This window comes from Erythrolamprus reginae, chromosome 3, assembly GCF_031021105.1.
Source record: "Erythrolamprus reginae isolate rEryReg1 chromosome 3, rEryReg1.hap1, whole genome shotgun sequence".
Classification (NCBI taxonomy): Eukaryota; Metazoa; Chordata; class Lepidosauria; order Squamata; family Dipsadidae; genus Erythrolamprus; species Erythrolamprus reginae.
The window spans coordinates 49,800,965-49,824,899 of NC_091952.1; the positions used below are offsets into that span (position 1 = coordinate 49,800,965).

The 23,935-nt window shown below is 43.3% G+C and overlaps 2 protein-coding genes across 2 annotated transcripts in view; one reads left to right on the plus strand and one right to left on the minus strand.

The window, feature by feature from the left end:
- FKBP5 (FKBP prolyl isomerase 5) overlaps positions 1-23,935 on the minus strand; it is a 1,202,894-nt gene that overhangs the window by 137,282 nt on the left and 1,041,677 nt on the right. The gene's annotated exons all lie outside the window — the stretch shown is intronic.
- Positions 602-22,965, plus strand: LOC139165320 (serine-rich adhesin for platelets-like). Its single transcript, XM_070748518.1, has 6 exons — positions 602-740; positions 4,975-5,132; positions 7,625-7,759; positions 10,456-10,629; positions 15,262-15,333; positions 21,338-22,965. Exons 1-6 carry the CDS (start codon positions 602-604, stop codon positions 22,901-22,903), a joined length of 2,244 nt encoding a protein of 747 aa, XP_070604619.1. The 3' UTR covers positions 22,904-22,965.

Sequence of the window (23,935 nt, forward strand, 5' to 3'; positions counted from 1 at the left end):
TAAAAAAAATCTTGCTTGTTCCTCACTCCCTCTATAGGTAGAAAAATGCTAGAGATTGACCTAGTGAACCTGCCATGTGCAAAACCCTTCATCTACTGACTAATTTTTCTCAACAACTTTTCATTCCAAACACAGTACCAAGAATTTGTCTCTCAAGATCTCATGGTATTTTCATAATATCAGGAGAAGCAGGAGAGAAGATCCAGGGTGGTGCGGTGGTTAGAGTGCAGCACAGCAGGCTACTTCAACCAACTGCTAGCTGTAGTTTAGCAGTTCAAATCTCACCACCGGCTCAAGGTTGACTCAGCCTTCCATCCTTCTGAGGTGGGTAAAATGAGGACCCGGATTGTTGGAGGCAATATGCTGATTCTGTAAACCGCTTAGGGAGGGCTCTAAAAACACTATGAAGCGGTATATAAGTCTATATGCTATTCAGAGGTCTACCCCTTCTGATGATGCTGATGACAATGTGCCAGAGTTGTCATGAAGAGCACAGGTGACATCACAAACCATGTGAGGTGCAGTATTGTCAGTGGGGAAGGATGGGTTGGCCTGCAGTCAAGGCAGGGTTCCATCAGATTTCCTGGAAATTTAAAGCAATATGAAGTGCAATGAGTTGATAAATACTAACAACGTGGTCACTGCAGCTACCGGAGCTACAGCCCTCTATTTGCTGTCGAAAGCTTTTCTAGCAATTGTAAGAAGCCCCTCCTACAGCCCTGACTCAAAGAACTTTGCCAGTGAGTTAAATGAAACAAGGGTTGATCATGCCGACAATGTATGTTATATGCTCTCCTTCTCTTTCTCTTCCTTCCTGCCAGGCTTTATGAAGAGTGATATCCAGATCAGAAGTCTCACAATCGGAGATTCATGGACACAGCTCTGATAAGATACTTCCATTGCAGATACTAGAGAAACCCTGGTGGGAACTGTGGGATTGAAGTCCTGCATGGGTTTTTTTTTTTTCAATTTTTTAAAATTGGTTTTCAAATACAGTGGTACCTCTACGTAAGAATTTAATTCGTTCCGTGACCAGGTTCTTAAGTAGAAAAGTTTGTAATTAGTAGCAATTTTCCCCATAGGAATCAATGTAAAAGCAAAGAATGCGTGCAAACCCATTAGGAAAGAAATAAAAGCTCAGAATTTGGGTGGGATGAGGAGGAGGAGGAAGTAGAGGAGGAGGACAGTCGCTGCTGAAGGAAGAAGGTGAGGTGAGGGGAATAAAAAAAAATCCAAAACTTTAAGGCTTAAAAAAAAAAGAGGGACTCTGAGGCGGCGGGGAGGAGCACGCGCCTCCCATATACCTGGCAGGAGGCTGCCTCCCATACACTGCGCCAGAGGGAGAAACCCAGGCAGGCGAGAGGGGGGAACCTCCCGCTCCTTCGACTTAAAGGCGGCGGCTGCTGCTGCTACCTGCTTCCTCTTCCTTCCCATGCTGAAGGGCTCCCCTCTTCTCTTGCTTCCTTCACTGTGGTGACTCCTCGGTTTGGTTGAAGCTGAGTTGATTCGGCCGGGGTGAAGCGCCTCCTTTTGCCTTTCTGCGCCCAGACACTCCGGGAGGCAACCTCGCACCGGGTGTATGGGAGGCACCTTGAGGGAGTTACCACAGCAAAGTGGTTTATTCCCTCTCCAAGCGCCCAGAGAAAGGAAAATGCTCTGTACGCTCTGGGCTGCCCAGAGTGAAGGGAGCATTTCTTTTCTCTGGGGGCTGGCAGAGGTTTATTCCCTCTCCAGGCACCCAGAGAAAGGAAAATGTTTTGTTCGCTCTGGACTTCCAAAGCCTCCTTAAGCGCCACTAAAAGGCTCATCCGGCAGCCCAGAAAAGCCCGAGATGGCCAGGATTAAAGGGGGAATGGCAGGACACTGGCCGGGGCTTGGTGCCACTCTCAAATTTCCTGGGAAATTTTTCTGGGCTCGGGTTCTTAAGTAGAAAATGGCTCTTAAGAAGAGGTAAAAAAATCTTGAACCCCAGTTCTTATCTAGAAAAGTTCTTAAGTAGAGGCTTCTTAAGTAGAGGTACCATTGTATATTTTAAAACAGACAAAGAGATAGCAACATAAAATAAACAAAACAAAAACAACAACAACAAAATTATAATATCAGCAAACATTCAGTATTTCTGCCTTGATACATCAGATATTCCATTAAATCCTATAATAATATACATATTAATTAATTACAGTAATATTCATATTATTTCATACAATCCCAAAATCCCTATTCAAATCTTATTTAGTTATTTATATTCTTTATTTTACTAATCTTTATATATCTTTTGTGGTCCTGCATGTTTTAAATCCTACGTCTCATTCTCCTACCTTTATTCTGGAATGGATTGACAGCCAATCTTTTCTCATAGCAACACACACTTGGCCCCCGAGTATCACTATTTAGCTCATCTCAAGCTCTTTGGTTTTAATCTTGCCAGTTCTTACCTTCACATCAGCTCTCTAGTTTCTCCTTGTCTAGAATTCTCCACCTCTCTTGAACCCGAAGGCGTCTCCTCACTTTTGTCTTGGCATGAGGAACTGCAAGGGCCAGTGTCTGTATTTTGGGTGGGATTGACACAATCTCTTTCCTTCCCGATTTCCTGGAGAAGAAGGGAAATGTTTGTCTTTATTTTATTTATTTATTTATTTATTTTGTCCAATGCACAATGAGGGTTTTAGTGGGTATATACACATAGTAAAATACATGATGAAGGTTATAGAGGAGATACTCATAGTAAAATATATCTAAGAAATAATAGAAAATAAGGTATAGTAATAGAACATATCAATGAAAGAATAGAAGAAGAGATATAGGAATAGAAGAAGAGATATAGGAGATATAGGAGAGCAATAGGACAGGGGACGGAAGGCACTCTAGTGCACTTGTACTCGCCCCTTACTGACCTCTTAGGAATCTGGATAGGTCAACCGTAGATAATCTAAGGGTAAAGTGTTGGGGGTTTGGGGATGACACTATGGAGTCCGGTAATGAGTTCCACGCTTCGACAACTCGGTTACTCCCAACAGCAGGAAATAGGCAGGGTTTCCGCCAGTCCAAAAGTCTTCTACTCAACTTCAGGCAGTGGAGATTTGAGAATAGGAATGTCAATCTCATTGTGACAACAGGAAATAGGTAGGGGAGAACTTCTATCTCTGATACGTCTTTCTCCTCTCCTCAGTCTGGAAGTGTCTCTTTAGTTTCAGGGGAGGTGGGATGAGATGGGGCTTCAGTTTCTTAATCTCTCAGTAGCAATCCAGCCATCTCCCCCAATCTCCAACCAGTTATCATCATCTGACTATGAAGAACTATTAGGTACTGATCAGGGATGGGTTTTGTATTCTTTTGCTGCTGGTTTGCTCAGGGTCACGCTTTGCGTGTGCGCACGTGCCCACAGCAATTGAAAATTTAAAAATTGAAAATCCAAGATGGCGGCATCCCGAGAGACACTGACAAAAATGGATCCATGATGTCATCATCGTGTTACAAACGGTTCTAAACAATTCTAAAGAACCAGTAGGAGCCCTCCCTTGGTACTGATGCCAAATTATAAGGCCAGTCTAGCAATTTGGGCTTATGCAGATATAGTGGAAATTAGAAACACTTTAAAAGGTTGATATTCCCATCTCCTATAGATGTTTTCAACCACTTCTCTTGTTTTCCCTGTTTCTGGGCAACCGTTCCAGTGTTGACTCTTACTTGCAAAAGTCCATCCTTCTTTTAGGTTCTGTGCTTCTGAATCGATAACTTTCCCCTTCCCACTTACCTCTTCTGATTCTTCCTGGAACATTGTGGCTGTCATGTTTGCTTTATCACTGATGAGTCATCTTGATCGTTGAACTAAAATAAAATAAGGGAAAAGAAAACGAGAATTGGGAAATGCAGAAGAAGCTCTTGCTAACTGTGTTTTATCTGGCCAAGGGTCACTGGGTAAAAGAAGCATGTGTCAGCTGGGGATCATATAAAGTGGAGACATGTTGGCCTGAACAGGAACATCAAAAAGTTTAAAGTAATTGTTTGCTATCAAAGAATCGTCATTTTATTGTAGCCACATTTTAAAACAAATGTTACAATAGTTTATCCCTGCTAGGAAAATAATATCAGTACACTGTATCTGTTTTGCAAAGACCAATTGAGTCCAGCTGGGCTGCTGATTATGATATCCATCCAAACATTTCTTTCTTCCATGTTTTTTCGACTTCTCACTTTAACCAATTGTTCTGAATGGCCTTGGATCCAAATACTAACCAAGACTGACTTTGCTTGATTTTCAAGATCAGCCAAGATTGACTAGAACAGGGGTAGGCAAAGTTGGCTCTTCTATGACTTGTGGACTTCAACTCCCAGAATTCCTGAGCTAGCATGAGTGGCTCAGGAATTCTGGGAGTTGAAGTCCACAAGTCATAGAAGAGCCAACTTTGCCTATCCTTGGACTAGAAGGTATCACATAATTCAGTGTATAGCTATCGTAATGACTTGTCTATTTAAGCATTTTATCCCAAGAACAACCCAGTATAAACCATACAAGGACTCTGTATTAGAAAGAGGCACAGTTGAAAGGAGAGGGGCAGGGGAGAAGGGAGATTTGACATCAACGATGTAAATGATGCTGAGACCCTAGAAAGAATGGAAAGAACAAAGAAATGATAAGGGGGCTAGAGACTAAACTGTGACGAATAGTTAAGAGAATTTGGTAGGTCTAGTCCAGGGGTAGGAAAAGTTGGCTCTTCTATGACATGTGGACTTCAACTCCGAGAATTCCTGAGCTAGCATAAGGTCAAAGGTCACTTTTTCAGTGCTGTTGTAATTTCAAATGGTCACTAAACGAATTGTTGTAAGTTGGGGGACTACCTGTATATTCAGGATGTTCCAGTGCAAAACTGTCTTCGCAGAAATTTTAAACCATCATTTGATTTCCATGGAATTGGAATTTCATTTTTGAATTTTGAATTATTTTATTGCTTATATTATAATTATTGCTCCCAGGGTTGTCTACAGACTCTTTCTATACTGCATCTGTAAAAGAAAGCGTTCCAGGAGAGCTCAGTCGGCTTCTGACGTCCCTCAGTCCCATCCTAGATGACGACACCAAGAGGATGACACTTCGTAATATTACTCAATGTATCTACTTGAATGAATCTGAGGTGAAAGTCCTACATTGCAGGACATACTGTAAAATGTGATGAGAAAGGTTGAGCCTTATGCAGCTGCAGAGGTCTATAACCCAATATCCTCAGCCTTAAATATTCCGGTTATACCATCCCTCATTCCATTAGACATGAGTTTCCAAGTTTGTATACTTTCTCTGGAAAGGGGGACGAGGGATTCTGCAGAGATCAGATTAATATTCTACCGGAAAATATTTAAGCCTTTTCACGGGGGGAAATTAAGCTAGATTTTCAGCAGAAACTGAGATGTAATAGATCACAACTGATAAAACCAGCAATTCCTATCCCTACATTGGCTTTCTGGGAAAATCTGGCCTGACCTGAACAAATATTGGAATTATTGTTCTCTTTCTGCAATGTGCATCATTCATGAAGTCCTTGAATGTGAAGGGGAGGCTAGCTTTGTCCTAATGTACACTTAAATGCAGGTAATTAGGACATATTTCACCCCAGGATAAACCTGGGATCTGTGTGTACTCAGAATTTAATACAGAGGTCTTTTGTAGATCAATTAATTTCCTCAGTTCTTTTTTGGACCTGTGTAAATTACGTCCCCTTGTTTAGAGATCAAATCCCATTCAAAAATCAAAATCAAAAACCCCAAAGTAACTTAGTGGTAAGATTTTTTAAAAAATCTCCTTCCAGTTGCCTTGCCCAATAACCCTTGATTCTGTTCTGTCAGGCTCTCTGGTAGACTCCTCCAAAAAATGCACAGGTACAAATTTCAGACACATACACACACATTTGAAAATTCAAAACAATGTTCTTTATAATGAAAATTCACTTAAACTAAGCCCTCTTTTGGTATAGCAAAGATCACTCGTCTCCAACCAAACTGGTAATTTGTACAAGTCCCTTATCAGTTCTGTGATACTTAGCTTGCAGCTGTGAGGCAATTCACAGTCCTTCTTCTTTCACAAAGTGAAACACACTTTGCTCTGGTTTAGTTTCAAAGTGGGGAAAAATCAGCACACAAAAAGTCAAAGTCAGTAAAGCAGTCATGAAACACAACGATCAGATAATCCTCCACAATGGCCAAACCCACAGGCTGCTATTTATAGCAGCCTCACTAATTACCACAGCCCCACCCAACCACAGGTGGCCTCATTTTCTTTGATAATAATCTCTCAGTTGTTGTTGCCTATGCATCGCTCTCCGCATGCGTGGCTGTATCATTAACTCTTGTTCTGAATCCAAGGAGGAGCTAGATAATTGATCTCCTTCTGAGCTGTCTGCCACACTCTCCTCCTCCCTGTCACTCATGTCTTCTTGGTCAGAGGAGCCTTCATCATCAGATTCCACCGGGGGCAAAACAGACCTGCAGCATGTGGATGTCTCCCCCACATCCACAGTCCTTGGGGCAGGAGCTGGGCCAGAGCTAACCACAACAGATTCTATGTGAGTCTTACCAAAACTAAAGCTCTCAGAGAATGTTTTACTACAATTCCCTTCAACACAGTGCAGAGTTGATGGGGCTTGTAATAAAACACATTTAGCAAGTGAGGGGAGGCCGGCTGTCCTACACAGAAGTATCCATAGGGGATATCAAAAAAGTCAAGATACATTTTGATGGGTGGAATAAATAAAGGCATGGGATAAGTTTGGCATTTATTTCCATAAAATGCAGATTATGCCATCCCTGCACCCAGGATCTGCAGTCCCATCATGAAATTAATTGCTCTTCAGGGTCAACGTCAATAGAAATGTATTGACAGTTGCCACTTTATATTTGCTCCATGATTTAGTAGCTCAGCTGTCATGCAGGTTAAATGGTGTTATAGTAAATATGACATATTTGTCGCATTTCAAGTATGGTGATTGGTAATGCTGATGTGCCTATCGATCTGTGGTGGGTTGCCACTGGTACGCCCAGTGAAGGGCTACCAACATTTTTACCACCACACTGTGGGCATGGCTTATGCAGGACGCCCTGCATTTTTTTTCAACATCTTTCAGTGCAAATTGGATGCTCAGGGGTGGAGCTCCATTTTCGCTACCCCACTGCGTTCCTCCCCATCCGGGCAGTAGCCCACTCCTGGGTACGCCCTAGAGCTCCATTCCGGTAGCAGCCACCAGATTGTGAAATTTGCGCATGACTACTCTGGTGCCATCTTTGGTGGTGCGTTGGACGGCACCATCTTTTTTACTGAGTTTTGGGGGGGGGTTTCTCTTCCTGCGCATGCGCAGAAGCAAAACCTCATTAGGGGACACTCGTGTGCATGAGATTTTGGCATATATTCTTTTTTGCTTCAGCGCATGCGCAGAAGCAAAAAATCACTGAAATCGCACACATTTTGGTGCATTTATGCTTCTTGCGTATGCACGGAAGCAAAATCGTGCAAGGGGACCTGTGCGTGGGAACGCGTGCAAGTGCTCGAATCAGCAAGATGTGTGTGCAGTGCACCAGTATGCAGGTAAGCGGAACGCACCGCTGCTAGCGATGTGATTGCTTCTTTCTTACTTCCTAGGCAAGTGGCTGCACCATTGATGACATAAATTTAGTGACCTCTTTCCTGGAAGATAAGGATAAGGAGACTAAAACTGAGACCCTGAATGCCCTCAAAGCCTTCACTGCCACCTGGAAGTTTAAAATCAAAATCCAGGTAAACATTTTTGGAAATGGTGTATGGATCCCAAATGTATCTCTAGGCTGACTGACTTCTTATAGTAATGATCTTATAGTTTTCATTTATTTATTAAATGTATATATTATCTATCTCACTGATAAAGGTGACTCTGGCCAGGATATAAGTCATATATAATCATTTAAGACTCCTGTATGTGTAACAGACATTAGGGATGTCTGGGTGTTTTCTTTGAGAAATGTGTGTGTCTCTCTTCCATTTTTCCCTTTTTTCCTCTCTTTTTGTCATTTGTTTCCCTCTTTTCCTCTCTTATTCTCTCCCTCCAGCTCTCTTTCATTTCTCTCTCCCCCCTTCTCTCCCTTTTCTCTCTCATTTTCTCTTTCTCCCCTCTCTCTCAAACGCCCCCCTCTCTTATGTCTTCATTTCTCTTTCTCTCCCCTTTTCTCTCATTTCTTTCTCCCTCTTCTCTTTCCTTTCTGTTTTTTTTCTGTTTTTCCTCTCCCTTTCTCCTTCTCCCTCTTTCTCTCCCCTCTCTTCCTTCCTTCCCTTTTTTCTTTCTCTCTCTCTCTCTTTCATGTGTGTGTGTGTGCTCCCTCTTGAACCATTTAAAAAAAAACAGGTGAGGGTTAGGTTGTTGTTGGTTTTTTCCCCTTCTATTTCAGGTGATTTTTAGCATATGATTTAAATCAAGAGTCATTTCAGGTTCCCAGATAGAAACATAGAAGATTGATGGCAGAAAAAGACCTCATGGTCCATCTAGTCTGCCCTTATACTATTTCCTGTATTTTAACTTAGGATTGATATATATTTATCCCAGGCATGTTTAAATTAACTTACTGTGGATTTAGATAAGTGAAACTCTTTCGTCCCCATGCTATAGCACCCGGTCAGCTGGCTGGCCCCACCTCTTGCCTTCCCTTCCCAGTCACTGCTCATGTAGCCTGAGAAGGTAAAGGTGACGGCGGGGATGGAGACTCGCTCCAAAAGTGAGGGAAGCACCTCATCTCACAGAGTCTTCTTCTGGCACTTCTTGGTTCTCCATGCAACTTGGTTGCTTGAGGAGACGCAAGACTTGCTCTCTGCCCTAAGAGGCTGGCCGAGGCTGGCTGTGGCATTGTAAACAGTGTTCATTCCTCCTCCTGAAGCCCCTAAAGACATGGAGCATCAGCTGCAGCAGGCCCAGGCCAGTGTCTGGGGTAGAGAGCAAATGGTACATCTACCCAAGCAACCAAGGTGTGCAGAGCACACTAAGTGAAGAAGACTGAGGCAGTCGGTTCTTTAAAATTCTTTATTTGGCTCGGCAGGAGAAAGCTCTTTTTGGAAAGTGACTTCAGCTCAGAACGCGACTGACTGTAACAATGTCAGAGCGCTCCTTATATACTTTTACTTTCCCGCCTAAACTCAACTGTCATTGTTTCAACCAATCAGAATGCTCAATCCACATTCAACTTATTTACATTGCTTCAATGCATATTTAACACTAAGTGCCAGAAGAAGTGCCCACAAAATGAGAGGCAAATACAGAATTGCTTCCTTCTTGTTTGGGGCAAGTCTCCATCCCTGCTGTTGCCCTTATCTTCTCAGGCTATGTGAGGAATGACTGGGAGGGGAGGGTGAGGGGCAGTGCCAGCCACCCCACAGGGAGCTACAACGGGGATGAAAGAGTTGTAGTGCCTCCCTAGTCCTAGATTGTATCCCTCTATTAAGACAACTTAGGGTTGTATTGGCTTTTTTGGGCTGCCGCTGCACATTGCTGGCCCATGTTTAGCTGGTTGCCTACTAAGACTCCAAGATCTCTCTCGCAGTCACTGCTATTCAGTGTGGTTTCACCCAGTTTATATGTATATTTTTGTTTTTTCTTAACTAAGTGAAGGACTTTATATTCCTCAGCATTAAATTTCATTTTATTATATAGGACCCAGTGTCTGTCAAGATTTTGAGCTTGTCCTCTGCCAGTTTAGTATCATCTGCAAATTTTATTCCCTCAGCTAGGTCATTTATGAAGATGTTAAAGAGTACTGGGGCTAAGATGAAACCTTGTGGTACCCACTGCTTATTTCTCTCCACATAGATTTAGACCCATTGAGGACTAATTGTTGAGTACGATTAGTCAGCCCTTGTTCATTCTTCTGGGGGTATAGCTATGTATCGAGGGATGGGCCACCATTACCCTGTGCTCCCAGAATGGTCTGTTTTCCTCCCCAAAAGCTAAGTGCATCTTGTAGTCTGGAGCATTTTATAATATGAAAGGTTTGGTATATTTAAGATCTTTGGGTTTCACATAACTAATAGCGAAGCCATTTTAGACTGAAACTAAAAAGGAAAGGAAAGAAGTACAGTAAATATATACACACACCTTCACTTATATTTCCAAAAACAAAAATAAAGATGAATCAAATTGTTTTGGGGAAGCTGACACGAATTTTTAAAAGCTAAAACAAAAGTCTTCCTCCAGTGAATTTACAGTTACATTTTCAATTTAAAAATATTCTTCCAGCTGCCAGTAGACGGCACTATGATCAAGGGCTATTGATTTAAAAAATAATAATTCACAAATTTTAAACTAAAGCCAGTGTGCTAGATGTGGAATTTGCTAAAGTTGAGAAGCACTTTAACTTCAGAGATGTACCCTTAAAAAGTCAAAAGTCAACTACAGGCATTGTGTCTCCAAGATATACACATTGTCAATTCTTCTTATGTATCTTTCTTCGCAGGAATCTATCCCCAAAATCATAGAGATTGTGACAAGCATCTGGGACGACAGTCTGCAAATTGCTGGTTTGAAGCTGCTGAATGGCTTGCACATACCGGATGAAACACACGTATTATTGAGACCGCAGCTTACAAACTTTATGGACATTCTGCTCACGGGAAACGCTTCAACCAAGGTACACAACACAAAGGCACTTTCTTCCCTCTCAAAAAGCTGGGAGTTTGAGACTGGCTAAGCTTGGAGCAGAGCAAAAATGCAGCTTAATGTCTATAAAGAGATTTGATAATACAGTGTTCCCTCGATTTTCGTGGGGGATGCGTTCCAAGACCACCCGCGAAAGTCGAATTTCCGCGAAGTAGAGATGCGGAAGTAAATACACCGTTTTTGGCTATGGACAATATCACAAGCCTTCCCTTAACACTTTAAACCCCTAAATTACCATTTCCCATTCCCTTAACAACCATTTACTCACCATTATTACTGGTACTCACCATTGAATAAGACACTTCATGATCCTGATATTTATAAACATAATTATTTATTAACAATAATTTTTTTGTTGCTATTTATTACAAAAATTATTAGTTTGGTGATGACATATGACGTCATCGGGCGGAAAAACCGTAGTATAGGAAAAAAATGGTGAAGTATTTTTTAATTAATATTTTTTGAAAAACTGGTATAGACTATTTGCAAAGTTTGAACCCGCGAAAATCGAGGGAACACTGTATTCAGAAACTTTCCTCTAAATGAATCATTAATTCCAGTCATTAAGATTCTGATTTATTCTTCTTCTCTGATTCAGTTCTGAATCTAGTTTCTGAACCCAGGGTTGAAAGGCTCGTGCCTGACAGTCGTCAGAGACGTGGTCGTGAAGGGAGTGTGAGGCTCTGCCCACCTGCCCAGGCGCCACCATTTGGGTTCTTTTACCCTCTGTGCATGCACAAAGCGTTCTGTGCATACAGAGAGGGTAAAAGAACCCATATGGTGGTGTCCGGGTGGGTGGGCGGAGCCTCGTTCTCCCTTCGTGACTAGTTCTCTGACGTCTGATAGGTACGAGTGAACTGGGAGCATTTCACCACTGTCTGAACCACCTTCCTGCCCCATATGTGGGTCATTTGGTCCACACTAAGCAACATTTTCACCTGGTCTTTTAAAAATTATCAGACTCCTTTGGGATATCCTATCCTTCACTGTTGGATTGCTCCTATTCGTCAGTGTTGCCCTTTTGACTGAATGAAAATGATCATTTCCTGAATATTAGAAATAGAACACAAAAGTTGGGCCCAGGCAGTGGTGGATTCCTACCGGTGCGGTTCAGATTGCCACATTGGTAGGAACCCAACTGATGACACAATTTTTGGTGATTTTTTTTCCTGATGTCTACTGAGAAGGGGCTTCTCAGGTGTGCTTCAGATGACAAATAATAAGTCAGCATTAAGACAAGGGTGGGCAGGAAAGCTTCTTACAACATGGAGACGCCAGGAAAAAAAATCACTGAAAATTGCATCATCAGTGGATTCCTATCAGTGCAACGCTCTGGACCACATTGTTAGTAACCCACCGCTGGACCCATAGTAAAATGTTGATCAGTCTTTATTCAGGCTTTTCCAGAACATACTATTCTGAGCTGTTAGCTGCTCATGAGCACTAATTGTACTCAGCCACCATTTGTAGGTGTACAGTATGTGCATATGTGGGTGTGTTTTAACATCTGCAAAAGTAAGAATCTTGAAGCCTGCTAAGATCTTTCTGTGTTGGTAAGTGGTGTCAGTTCAGTTGCGTTGACAACTTCAACATTAGAAATTTTATTTTATTTTATTTATTTGTCAAACAAGTATAGGGTAGTAGTTTGTATAAGCATAACATAAGTAGAAAGTTGTGATAAAAGAAGACAAATAGGACAGTAGGACAGAGACGGTAGGCACAATAGTGCATTTATGTAGTGCATTTATGTTACAAACCTCTGAGAAAAGGGGAGAAGTCAATTGTAGACAATCTAAGGTTTAAGATTTTGGGGTTCAAGGAAGAAACCACAGAGCCAGGTAGTGCATTCCAGGCATTGATCACTCTAGAATAGAATAGAATAGAATAGAATAGAATAGAATAGAATAAGAATTTTATTGGCCAAGTGTGATTGGACACACAAGGAATTTGTCTTGGTGCATATGCTCTCAACGTACATAAAAGAAAAAGATACATTTGTCAAGAATCATGTACAACATTTAATGATTGTCATAGGGGTCAAATAAGCAATGAAGAAACAATCAATATTAATAAAAATCTTAGGATAGAAGCAACAAGTTACAGTCATACAGTTCTAAGTGGGAGGAAAAGGATGATAGGAATGATGAGAAAAACTAGTAGAATAGAAGTGCAGATTTAGTAAAAAGTCTGACAGTGTTGTGGGAATTATTTGTTTAGTAGAGTGATGGCGTTCGGGAAAAAACTGTTCTTGGTGTACAGGGCTCTGTAACGACGTTTTGAGGGTAGGAGTTGAAACAGTTTGTTTAACTCTATTACTGAAGTCATATTTTCTGCAGTCTAGTTTGAAGCGGTTTACATTTAGTTTGTATCATGTGCTTGTGTGCTGTTGCGTTTGAAGGTGAAGTAGTCACTAACAGGAAAGACATTTTGGTATATGATTTTAAGAACTACAGTTAGATCAGATTGGAGGCAATGTAGTTGTAAATTGCCTAATCACAGTATTTCAAGTCAGGCGGAGTAAGGTATTTTGTTGCGAGAGGAGGAATGAAGGACTCTTCTTGTGAAATATTTCTGGACTCTCTCGATTGTATTAATGTCTAATATACAATGCAGGTTCCATACAGCTGAGCTGTATTCTATAATTGGTCTGACAAAGAAATGCAGAGAATAATTCTTAGAATTCATGCTGCCTCTCGCTTCACTTCTCATACCAGCTTTGCGTAACCACTGCCAAGACTAGAAAACTTTACATGGAGTCCTCAAACAATCTGATTCATGCCTACATTTTTCAACTGGTAATTTGTCATAGATGCTCTGGAGCAGGGGCTCCAACCTTGGCAACTTTAAGACTTGTGGACTTCAACTCCCAGAATTCCTCAGCGGGCTTAAAGTTGCCAAGGTTGGAGACCCCTGCTTTGGATGCCTGCCTAATCATCCTCTATGGATCTTCTCCTCATGCCCTTTCTGTCTAATACAGACAGGCAGGAGAGGAAGAGAAGGGGAAAAAGCTGTTTTTCAGCAGAATAGATTTCTCCTTCTGCTGTGTTAGATATTTTTTTACCTGTTCTGTCGGGCTCTCTGGTAGAATCCTCCCGAAAATTCACAGGTACAAATTTCAGACACACACACCTTTGAAAATTCAAAACAATGTTCTTTATAACGAAAATTCACTTAAACTAAGCCCTCGTATCCAAACAAACTGGTAATTGGTACAAGTCCCTTATCAGTTCTGTGATACTTAGTGTGCAGCTGTGAGGCAATTCACAGTCCTCCTTCTTTCACAAAGTGAAACACACTTTTGCTCTGGTTTAGTTTCAAAGCGGGGAAAAAGCAACACACCAAGGTCGAAGTCAGCAAGGCAGGCACAAAACACAACGATCAGATAATCCTCCACAATGGCCAAACCCACAGGCTGCTATTTATAGCAGCCTCACTAATTACCACAGCCCCACCCAACCACAGGTGGCCTCATTTTCTTTGATAATACTCTCTCAGTTGTTGCTGCCTATGCATCGCTCTCCGCATGCGTGGCTGTATCATTAACTCTTGTTCCGAATCCAAGGAGGAGCTAGATAATTGATCTCCTTCTGAGCTGTCTGCTACACTCTCCTCCTCACTGTCACTCATGTCTTCTTGGTCAGAGGAGCCTTCATCAGCAGATTCCACTGGGAGCAAAACAGGCCTGCGGCATGTGGATGTCTCCCCCACATCCACAGTCCTTGGGGCAGGAGCTGGGCCAGAGCTAACCACAACATTACCTAAGTGCTCTTGGACTATAAATAAACTTCCAACTTTAATTCCCCCTTTCCCCCACATGCAAATAAATAGATGATATCAATCAATCAATTTGCTGGTATAGGGAAGAGTTAATGCACTGAGCATTGCAGATTAGCTTTTCAGGAACTGAAAAAGCCCATGGATGCCATTATTTTCCCTCAAGCCATCCCTGAAAGGATTTGAAGTCCGTACTCTTTATTGTTATTTTGACTTATAATAGTTCGATGACTCTAGATCAGTGATGGGGAACCTATGGCATGGGTGGCACAGGCAGCATACGGAGCCATATCTGCCGGCATATGAGCCATTGCCCTAGCTCAGTTCCAGCACACATGTGTGCACTGGCCAGCTGATTTTTGGCTTTCACAGAGGCTCTGGAGGGGATTTTCAGCTTTCAGAGGCCCTCCAGGGGGATGGGGGAGGGTGTTTTAGCCTTCCCCAGGCTCTGGAGGCTGCAGAAGGTGAAAAACATGCTTACCGGGCCCGCTAGAAGTTGGGAAACGGGCTGTTTCTGGCCTCCAGAGGGCCTCCAGAAGGCAGGGGAGGCAATTTTCGCCCTCCCCAGGCATTGAATCATGGGTGTGGGCATTCATGCAGGTGCTATAGTGTGTGGGCACGTGCTTTTGGCACCCGAGGGAAAAAAGGTTCACCATCACTGCTCTAGACTGATGCAATAAAGCCCCTATGGGGAAATGACCAGGAATAGCAACAACAGCAACCAAAGCTTCATTATTTGCTAGAGAGCATTAGTTGTAAAGGAAGATAGAATGGTCTTGTTTCTACATGGCAGTTTCTAAATGGATCTTATTATCTGTTTGATCAGGTACAAGATCTCAAATTTCTTGGTGCACTTATTGAGAAGGAAGACTTGCTATATGACATCATGAATTGTCAGGTAAGACGTTTCTGTTGGATTATTAAATAATATATTTCCTTCATATAATTACACGATATAATTCCTAATAAAAAGATTTCTGCCAGGATTGTGTACGCAGCAAAATGGAAGAATAACGACATACCGAATGACGATGAAATTATAAGGAAAGTTTTCAACCGTGCTAAGATGGAGAAGATGACAAAGAATTACAAGATGAGGAGGAATCAGAATATTATTTCTGGGATAATTTCTGGAATTATTTCTGGAATAGCTTTTATGACTGGTTAAAGAACACGGATAATTTATTATAGAATGTGTCATTAAATTTACATAGATGTAAGAAATAGGATAAAACAGACCAGAAAGTTTGTGGACTGATCTTCAGCAATAATTAAGATAGAAACTAAGATTCCTAACATGTTTGCATGTTATGTCATGTCTTGGGGTATATAAACTTTTTTTAAAAGTTTGTCTCGGAGTAGGACAGAAAACTGTAGGACATAGCCGGAATTGCTAGGATCACCAGAAAGGTTTGGAGGTCTGTCCATCTATCTATCTATCTATCTATCTATCTATCTATCTATCTATCTATCTATCTATCTATCTATCTATCTATCATCTATCTATATATTATCTATCTATCTATCTATCTATCTATCTACCTACCTACCTACCTACCCACCCACCCACCCACCCACCCACCCACCTATCTATCTATCTACCTACCTACCAACCTACCTACCTACCTACCCATAGCTGAGAGGTGTTGCTCTAGCCTCAACTGTAGGTCTAGGAGGACACCTAAGTTGTGAGCCCTATCCAAGAAGGAAATTGTTTCTCCCCTCAAGACCAAAGACAGAGAGATGGGATCATCTTTAGGAGGAAGGGCCCACAGCCACTCAGTCTTGTCCAGATTGAGTTTTAACCTGTTAACCACATCCAGACCCTTACAGCTTCAAGACACCGGCACATCACTTACACCGCTTCACTGAACTGACATGGGGTGGATATATACAGCTGAGTATCATCAGTGTATTGCTGGTAACTCACCCCATGTTGTCAGATGATCTCACCCAGTGGTTTCATGTAGATATTGAATAGGAGAGGAAAGAGGACTGACCCCTGAGGAAACCCACAAAGGAGGGGCCTAGGGGTTGACCTCTATCCTCCCACTAACACTGACTGTGATCGGACAGAGAGGTAGGAGGAGAACCACCATAAAACGGTGCCTCCCACTCCCAACTCCTCCAGCCATCGAAGAAATATACCATGGTCGATAGTATCAAAAGCCGCTGAGAGATCAAGTAGTACCAGGATAGAGGAGAGTCCCCTATCCCGGGCCCGTCAGAGATCATCCTTCAGTGCAACCAAAGCAGTTTCCATGCTGTAATTGGGTCTGAAGCCAGATTGAAATGGGTCTAGATAATCCGCTTCTTCCAAGGTCCGCAGGAGTTGGAGCGCCACCACTTTCTCGATAAACTTCCCTACAAATGGAAGGTTGGAGACAGGATGATAACTATTCAATGGGGCTGGATCCAAGGAAGGCTTCTTGAGCAGAAGACTCACAACCACTTCCTTGAAAGGTTACGGGAAGGACCCCTCACTCAAAGAAGAGCTGACAATCACCTGAAGTCAGCCTTGTGTCATCTCCCTACTGGCCAAAACCAGCCAGGAGGGACACAGGTCCAACAAACAAGTGGAGGCACTCATCGCTCCTATGGCCTTGTCCACTTCATCAGGGATCACAGGGTCAAACTCCCCACACACAATGAGACTAAGGCTTGCCCCAGTCATCTCGCTTGACATTGCCCAAACTCAACCAATTCCTCGGTTCTGCCCTGCAAGGGATCTTCTGCTGTCTCCACATTAAGAAGCAAGCAGGTTACCCTAAACAGGGCAGCCAGGCGAGAATCTGTGGACACAATAAGAGTGGAAAATACACATGTTTTTCCGCCCTTATCGCCACTAAATAAGTCCTAATATAGTCTCTTAGTAGTATTTGGTCAGTCTTGGATTTACTGGCCCTCCAGCATTGCTCTAGAAACATAGAAACATAGAAGACTGACAGCAGAAAAAGACCTCATGGTCCATCTAGTCTGCCTTTATACTATTTCCTGTATTTTATCTTAGGATGGATATATGTTTATCCCAGGCATGTTTAAATTCAGTTACTGTGGATTTATCTACCACGTCTGCTGGAAGTTTGTTCCAAGGATCTACTCCTCTTTCAGTAAAATAATATTTTCTCATGTTGCTTTTGATCTTTCCCCCAACTATTTTTTTTTAACTTAATATTTACACCTGCTAAATTGCATGCTAATTGTTTCGTGCAGCATTTTCCTTTATAATATATATACTGTATATATATATATTTATTCCTCCTCTAAACAATGTCGGTTGGTGGGCCCCAGGGGAAGAGCCTTCTCTGTGGCGGCCCCGACTCTCTGGAACCAACTCCCCCCAGAGATCAGAACTGCCCCTACTCTCCTTGCCTTTTGTAAGCTCCTTAAAACCCACCTTTGTCGTCAGGCATGGGGGAACTGAGACATCTCCCCCGGGCATATGCAATTTATGCATGCTATGTTTGTATGTATGTTTGCTTAGTAAATGGGTTTTTTAAAATATTTTAAACTATAATTTAGATTTGTCATGAATTGATTTATTTTGTTGTGAGCCGCCCCGAGTCTGCGGAGAGGGGCGGCATACAAATCTAAATAATAAATAAATAAATAAATAAATAAAAGCAAGAGAGAGATTTCAGCAATTTTTTGCTTCTGCACATGCAGGAAAGGCCCAGCAGCGGTGTGCAGTTGAAGCCGAAAATACTGGCCTTGTTGCCCAGTTTCCTCTTGTTGCTGGCCACCCCTGTGGCAGCGGCAGCCAACACAACCCGAGCAGTGGGCAAAGCTGCATGGGGAGCCAAGACTTATTTATTTTATTTATTTATTAGATTTGTAGGCTGCCCCTCTCCGCAGACTCGGGGCGGCTAACAACAGTAAAAAGACAATGTAAACAAATCTAATATTAAAAGTAATTTTAAAAACCTGGTGGCGATGGTACCCAAAGAAGATGGACCTGCAGAGAAAAGGAGTCACTATCTGACATGTCCGTGTGCTCCTCGTGTTGATCAAGGCTGTTCAGCTGTTTGAACTTGACCTCATGCCATCTTGAAAGCCCTGCCACTTTCATTCGCATTCATCCTGCAGCTGCTGCTGCTTCTGCTTAGCACTGAACGGCCTCTTGCGGGGCCTGTCCCATCCCAGCTGCCATCCCCTCCTCTTTCCATTTTTCCAACAGCACTGAACTCGCAGTCCTCATATCCAGAATACAGAGGATCAGTCAAGGGCTGCACATTTTTTTACTACCACACTGTGGGCATGGCTTATTTTGTGGGTGTGGCTTGCTAACCATGTGACCAGGTGGGAGTGACTTGACGATCATGTGACCAGGGGGATTAGTTTAAAGGTCATGTGATTAGCTTAAAGATGGCCAACTTGACTTCACTCACATGAAAAGTTTGGGTTAGGGTTAGGGTGCCTGGCCTCTCCTCACCTCAAAGAGATCCAATTTCCCTATCTATTTACGGTTACAGTGTTCCCTCGATTTTTGCGGAGGATGCGTTCCGAGACCACCCTTGAAAGTTGAATTTCCGCGAAGTAGAGATGCGGAAGTAAATACACTATTTTTGGCTATGAACAGTATCACAAGCCTTCCCTTAACACTTTAAACCCCTAAATTGCAATTTCCCATTCCCTTAGCAACCATTTAGATTATTACTCACCATGTTTCTTTATTAAAGTTTATTCAAAAAAAAAATTATTAAAGGTGGACGAAAGTTTGGTGATGACATATGATGTCATCGGGTGGGAAAAACCGTGGTATAGGGGGGAAAGCCGCAAAGTATTTTTTTAATTAATATTTTTGAAAAACCGTGGTATAGACTTTTTGCGAAGTTCGAACCCGCGAAAATCGAGGGAACACTGTATTGAACATCCAAAATATACTATTTAATTCTATGTATATATGCCATAGGCGTACATACATGTTACACACACACAAAAATATACATTATCTACTATATAAACTGTATGTGTATGTACACACACACACACATACGCACAGTTCTTCTAAAATTATACGCATTCAACCTCACTTAATGCGATAGGAAAAAAATACCCAGAGCCCAGAAAAGGAAAAAAAAAAATTCTACCTGTTCTGTATACCTGACTGTGCCCATAGGCGCCCATCACTGCAGAGGATGCAGAGATAACCTTGACAAAGCAACAAAGAGTTGTTAGGAGAGCCATTAAGAGAAAGTTACCAACAACCCAGTCCTGGGAAAGGCAAAATCAAAACAATGCCATGTTGATTATTTATTTATTTATTCATTCATTCATTCATTCAATTTTTATGCCACCCTTCTCCTTAGACTCAGGGCGGCTTACAATATGTTAGCAATAGCACTTTTTAACAGAGCCAGCATATTGCCCCCACAATCTGGGTCCTCATTTTACCCACCTCGGAAGGATGGAAGGCTGAGTCAACCTTGAGCCGGTGATGAGATTTGAACCGCTGACCTACAGATCTACAGTCAGCTTCAGTGGCCTGCAATACAGCACTCTACCTGCTGCGCCACCCCGGCGCTTTTATGTTTGGTATAAGATGGGCAGAGTAAAGCTCTGGCAGCTAATGCTGTCATACCCTATAACAGTACAGTTGTGTTCTTGTAATCCTTGTCATGTAGTATCCTGCTCTGCCCTACATCAAAGGATGGAGTGGTATGCATGACGACACTAAACAGTGGAGAAGCTGCTCACCCACCTCTCTTGGATAAGAGGCTGAACTAGCGTACAGAGAATTTGGTCACAGACCTCTTCCATTTAATGACATTCAGGGCACTTTTAATTAAGTTATGATAAAGTTATATACCAGTGGTGATGAACCATGTCCCCACCCACCCCTGCACATGCGCATGTGACCCTCCCCCATGCTGCCCCTCATGACCCCCCTCCATAGGTTTCTTTCTTTAAAAAAAAATATTTTTATTAAATTTCATAGACAAACATGACATACATAACATGCAACACTTAGTGGAGCTACAGTCGCTCCGCTCAGAGTAGAAGTCATCTTTATATTTAAACATTAAAAAATGAAAAGAAAAAATCTTGTCATTTAACACCGTCTATAAAATACTTAAAAATATCAGTTATAAAGTGGTAAATAAGAACACATCTAAAATATTTAGCAACATATGTAAAAAATTTAAAATTCTAACTTAAATTGAGCTAAAATAAAAGGAAGAGAAAGGAAGAAAAAAAGACGAAAGAATAAGGGTAGAAGAAAAAAGGAGTTCACATTTATATTGTGAATAATCATCATCTACTACAATATAACTACTAAATGCTGATATATTTAAAGTAAAATAACAATAAAATTATCTCTTTTTCTTTGTATCCCACCAAATATATAACTTTTGCCATACATCATAGAATTCTGATTCTTCTTGGTTATAGGTTTCATAGGTGCATGTCATAGGTTCACCATGACGGTTATATACAGTCACAATTTATACACATTGATGTCTTATTTTACCTCCCTCTTTTGTGATGACATGTGGTGTCTAGCTTGAGAATGGTGGAGCCACAGAAATGGGCTGCGACTGGAATGGCTAATTGTGCCCAGCTCCGTGGCTCTGGAGCGCGAACACAGGATCGAGCGCAATTTTGCTTCCCGCACCTGTGCGGATAGCAAAACCTCCCACAGGGACGCAATTGCGGGTGCGTTTCAGCGAAGTTTTGCTACCTGCACAGGTGCCGGAAGCAAAATTGCGCTCGATCCCGCACTTGCGATCCAGGGCCGCGGAGCTGTGCACAATTAGGCATTCTGGAAGCAGCCCATCTCTAGGGAGCCAGGGTTAGTATTACCTTTCATCCCTTGAGCTGATGAGGAGAGGAAAGAATGAGGAGGAAGGCTCTGAACTGAAGTATTGTGAATGAATTTTTTTTTCATCTCTTCCTCCAAGGCACCTGCTGACTTCCTGAACCTCTTCCACACATCTCAACCCGGGAATCTGCTCTATGAGATGTTAGTGTTTGTGGAACGACTTAGTGAAGCGCGCCAGTCTCCACAGTACCAGTCAATGCAGTGGGACTTTAACAAAGGCTCCCTCCATGAAGTCATCTTTGGTGACAATTCCCGCCTAGCTGAGCGCTTGCTGGCTCTTGTTGTCCATCATGAAGAAGATGTGCAGACTCAGGCTTGCAAAGTGATCCTCAGCCTGAAGATAAGCAAGGAAGAAAGCAGGATCAGTAGTGGGCATACTCCGAGTAGGTCTGACGTTAGTGCTTACCCTCTTGAATCCACCAGAAAAAGCCAGATTGCCAATGGCTCCCCCCTTAACCAAACTTCAATCCCAACTACTGACTCTTTACCTGTTGCTCCTGACAGTGAAAGTCGTGGCAGCGTTCCCCCTTCCCTGGGCACCAATGAGACCAATGGTAGCGTTCAACCTCTCCCAGACGCCAAGGAGAGTCGTGGCAGCGATCACCCTTCCCTGGGCACCAATGGGAGTCAAGCCAGTGTTCACCCTCTCCCAGACACCAAGGAGAGTCGTGGCAGCGTTCCCCCTTCCCTGGGCACCAATGAGACCAATGGCAGCGTTCAACCTCTCCCAGACGCCAAGGAGAGTCATGGCAGTGTTCACCCTTCCCCTGGCACCAATGGGAGTCAAGCCAGTGTTCACCCTGTCCCAGGCACCAATGAGAGTCGTAGCAGTGTTCATCCTTCCCTGGGCACCAATGGGAGTCGAGCCAGCGTTCACCCTGTCCCAGGCACCAATGAGAGTCGTAGCAGTGTTCACCCTTCCCTGGGCACCAATGGGAGTCGAGCCAGCGTTCACCCTGTCCCAGGCACCAATGAGAGTCGTAGCAGTGTTCACCCTTCCCTGGGCACCAATGGGAGTCGAGCCAGCGTTCACCCTGTCCCAGGCACTAATGAGAGTCGTGGCAGTGTTCACCCTTCCCTGGGCACCAATGGGAGTCGAGCCAGCGTTCACCCTGTCCCAGGCACCAATGAGAGTCGTAGCAGTGTTCACCCTTCCCTTGGCACCAATGGGAGTCGAGCCAGCGTTCACCCTGTCCCAGGCACCAATGAGAGTCGTGGCAGTGTTCACCCTTCCCTGGGCACCAATGGGAGTCGAGCCAGCGTTCACCCTGTCCCAGGCACCAATGAGAGTCGAAGCAGTGTTCACCCTTCCCTGGGCACCAATGGGAGTCGTGGCAGCATTCACCCTGTCCCAGGCACCAATGAGAGTGGCAGCAGCTTTCACCCTCTCCCAGGTGCCAATGAGACTAGTCATGGCAGCTTTCACCCTTCCCTGGGCACCAATGAAACTAGTGGCAGCTTTCACCCACTCTCGGGCACCAATGACACTGGCCAAAGCTTTCATTCCCTTGAGAGAGCTGATCATAGCTTCCATCCTCTTCCAAATGTAAGTGTGGCGAGCGGTGAGCATGTCCTGGACCAACCCATGGATAGTTTTCACACTCCCCCAGTTGCTGGGGCAGATGAAAGCAACAACAGCGTTTGAAGGGGGCAGTTGTACAGAGGAAAAAAAGAGACTAATAAAATGGGTTGGCAAACATAGGAAAATGCCTTTCTGTCTCTCTCTACAAAAAGAAAAAAAATACAATATATTCCCGCCTCTCCCAAATCAGTGCTTGTCTGAAGAGTTTTTAAAAATCCATCCCTTTTCTGTCAATGAGATGGTGAATGTACTGACCAACACAAGCAACCTAAATAACTCGTAAATAGTTTCAAACAGAAAGTTTATTTTTAGTCACTTGGGTTGCAAGAAACTCATTAGACCAGTGATGGCGAACCTATGGCATGTGTGCCAGAGGTGGCATGCGGTGCCATACCTGCCAGTACATGAGCTCAGCTCCAATGTGCATGTGTGTGTTGGCCAGCTGATTTTCAGCTGGCATGGAGACTCTGGGAGGGTATTTTTGCCTTCCAGAGGGCCTGCAGGGAGATGGAGTAGGGTCAGGGGTGCGCAGCAGGCAGGGCTGGGTGGAATGCAATTCCATCAGCGGAAATGAAAATGCCTGTGCAGCTCCAGCTGATCGGTAGCTGTCACTTCCTGGATTACTGGTCTCGGTTCGGCTCTCCTTTTTCTCTCTGCTGCTGCTGCTGCTGCATCTGTGCTCCTTGCTTTTTTCCCTCTTTCCTCCTTCCTGACATTAGACGAGTTTCCCTCTCTCCTGCCTGGCTCCCCTCCAGCCTCACGCTGCCACTTCCCACCTGAGGTGCAAGGGGTGTGTGGGGGTGGAAGCGGCCCTGGCAGCATTTATGCTTCTGGCAGCACCCATTCACCTAGCTACCCAGCCCAGGGGGGGATGACCCAGGAAGGACAGCACGGGAAACACGAAGTAAATTGTCACCCCAGCGAGCGACACTGATAAGGTTGTAAGTTGAGAACTTAACAGTTCACTTGAACGATGATGATCGTTCAAGCCACTCCCACCTAGTCACATGGCCGGCAAGCCACTCCTACCCAGTCACATGAGCATTAAGCCATACCTACAAAATAAGCCTCACCCACAGTGTGGTAGTAAACATT

Bases quoted from the DNA above. Each gene is read 5' to 3' on its own strand.
- LOC139165320 (XM_070748518.1), top strand. From the start codon at position 602: ATGAAGTGCAATGAGTTGATAAATACTAACAACGTGGTCACTGCAGCT. The intron at 741-4,974 runs GTGAGTTAAATG...TATTGCTCCCAG, and splicing joins TGACTCAAAGAACTTTGCCA to GGTTGTCTACAGACTCTTTC. The intron at 10,630-15,261 runs GTACACAACACA...CTGTTTGATCAG, and splicing joins CGGGAAACGCTTCAACCAAG to GTACAAGATCTCAAATTTCT.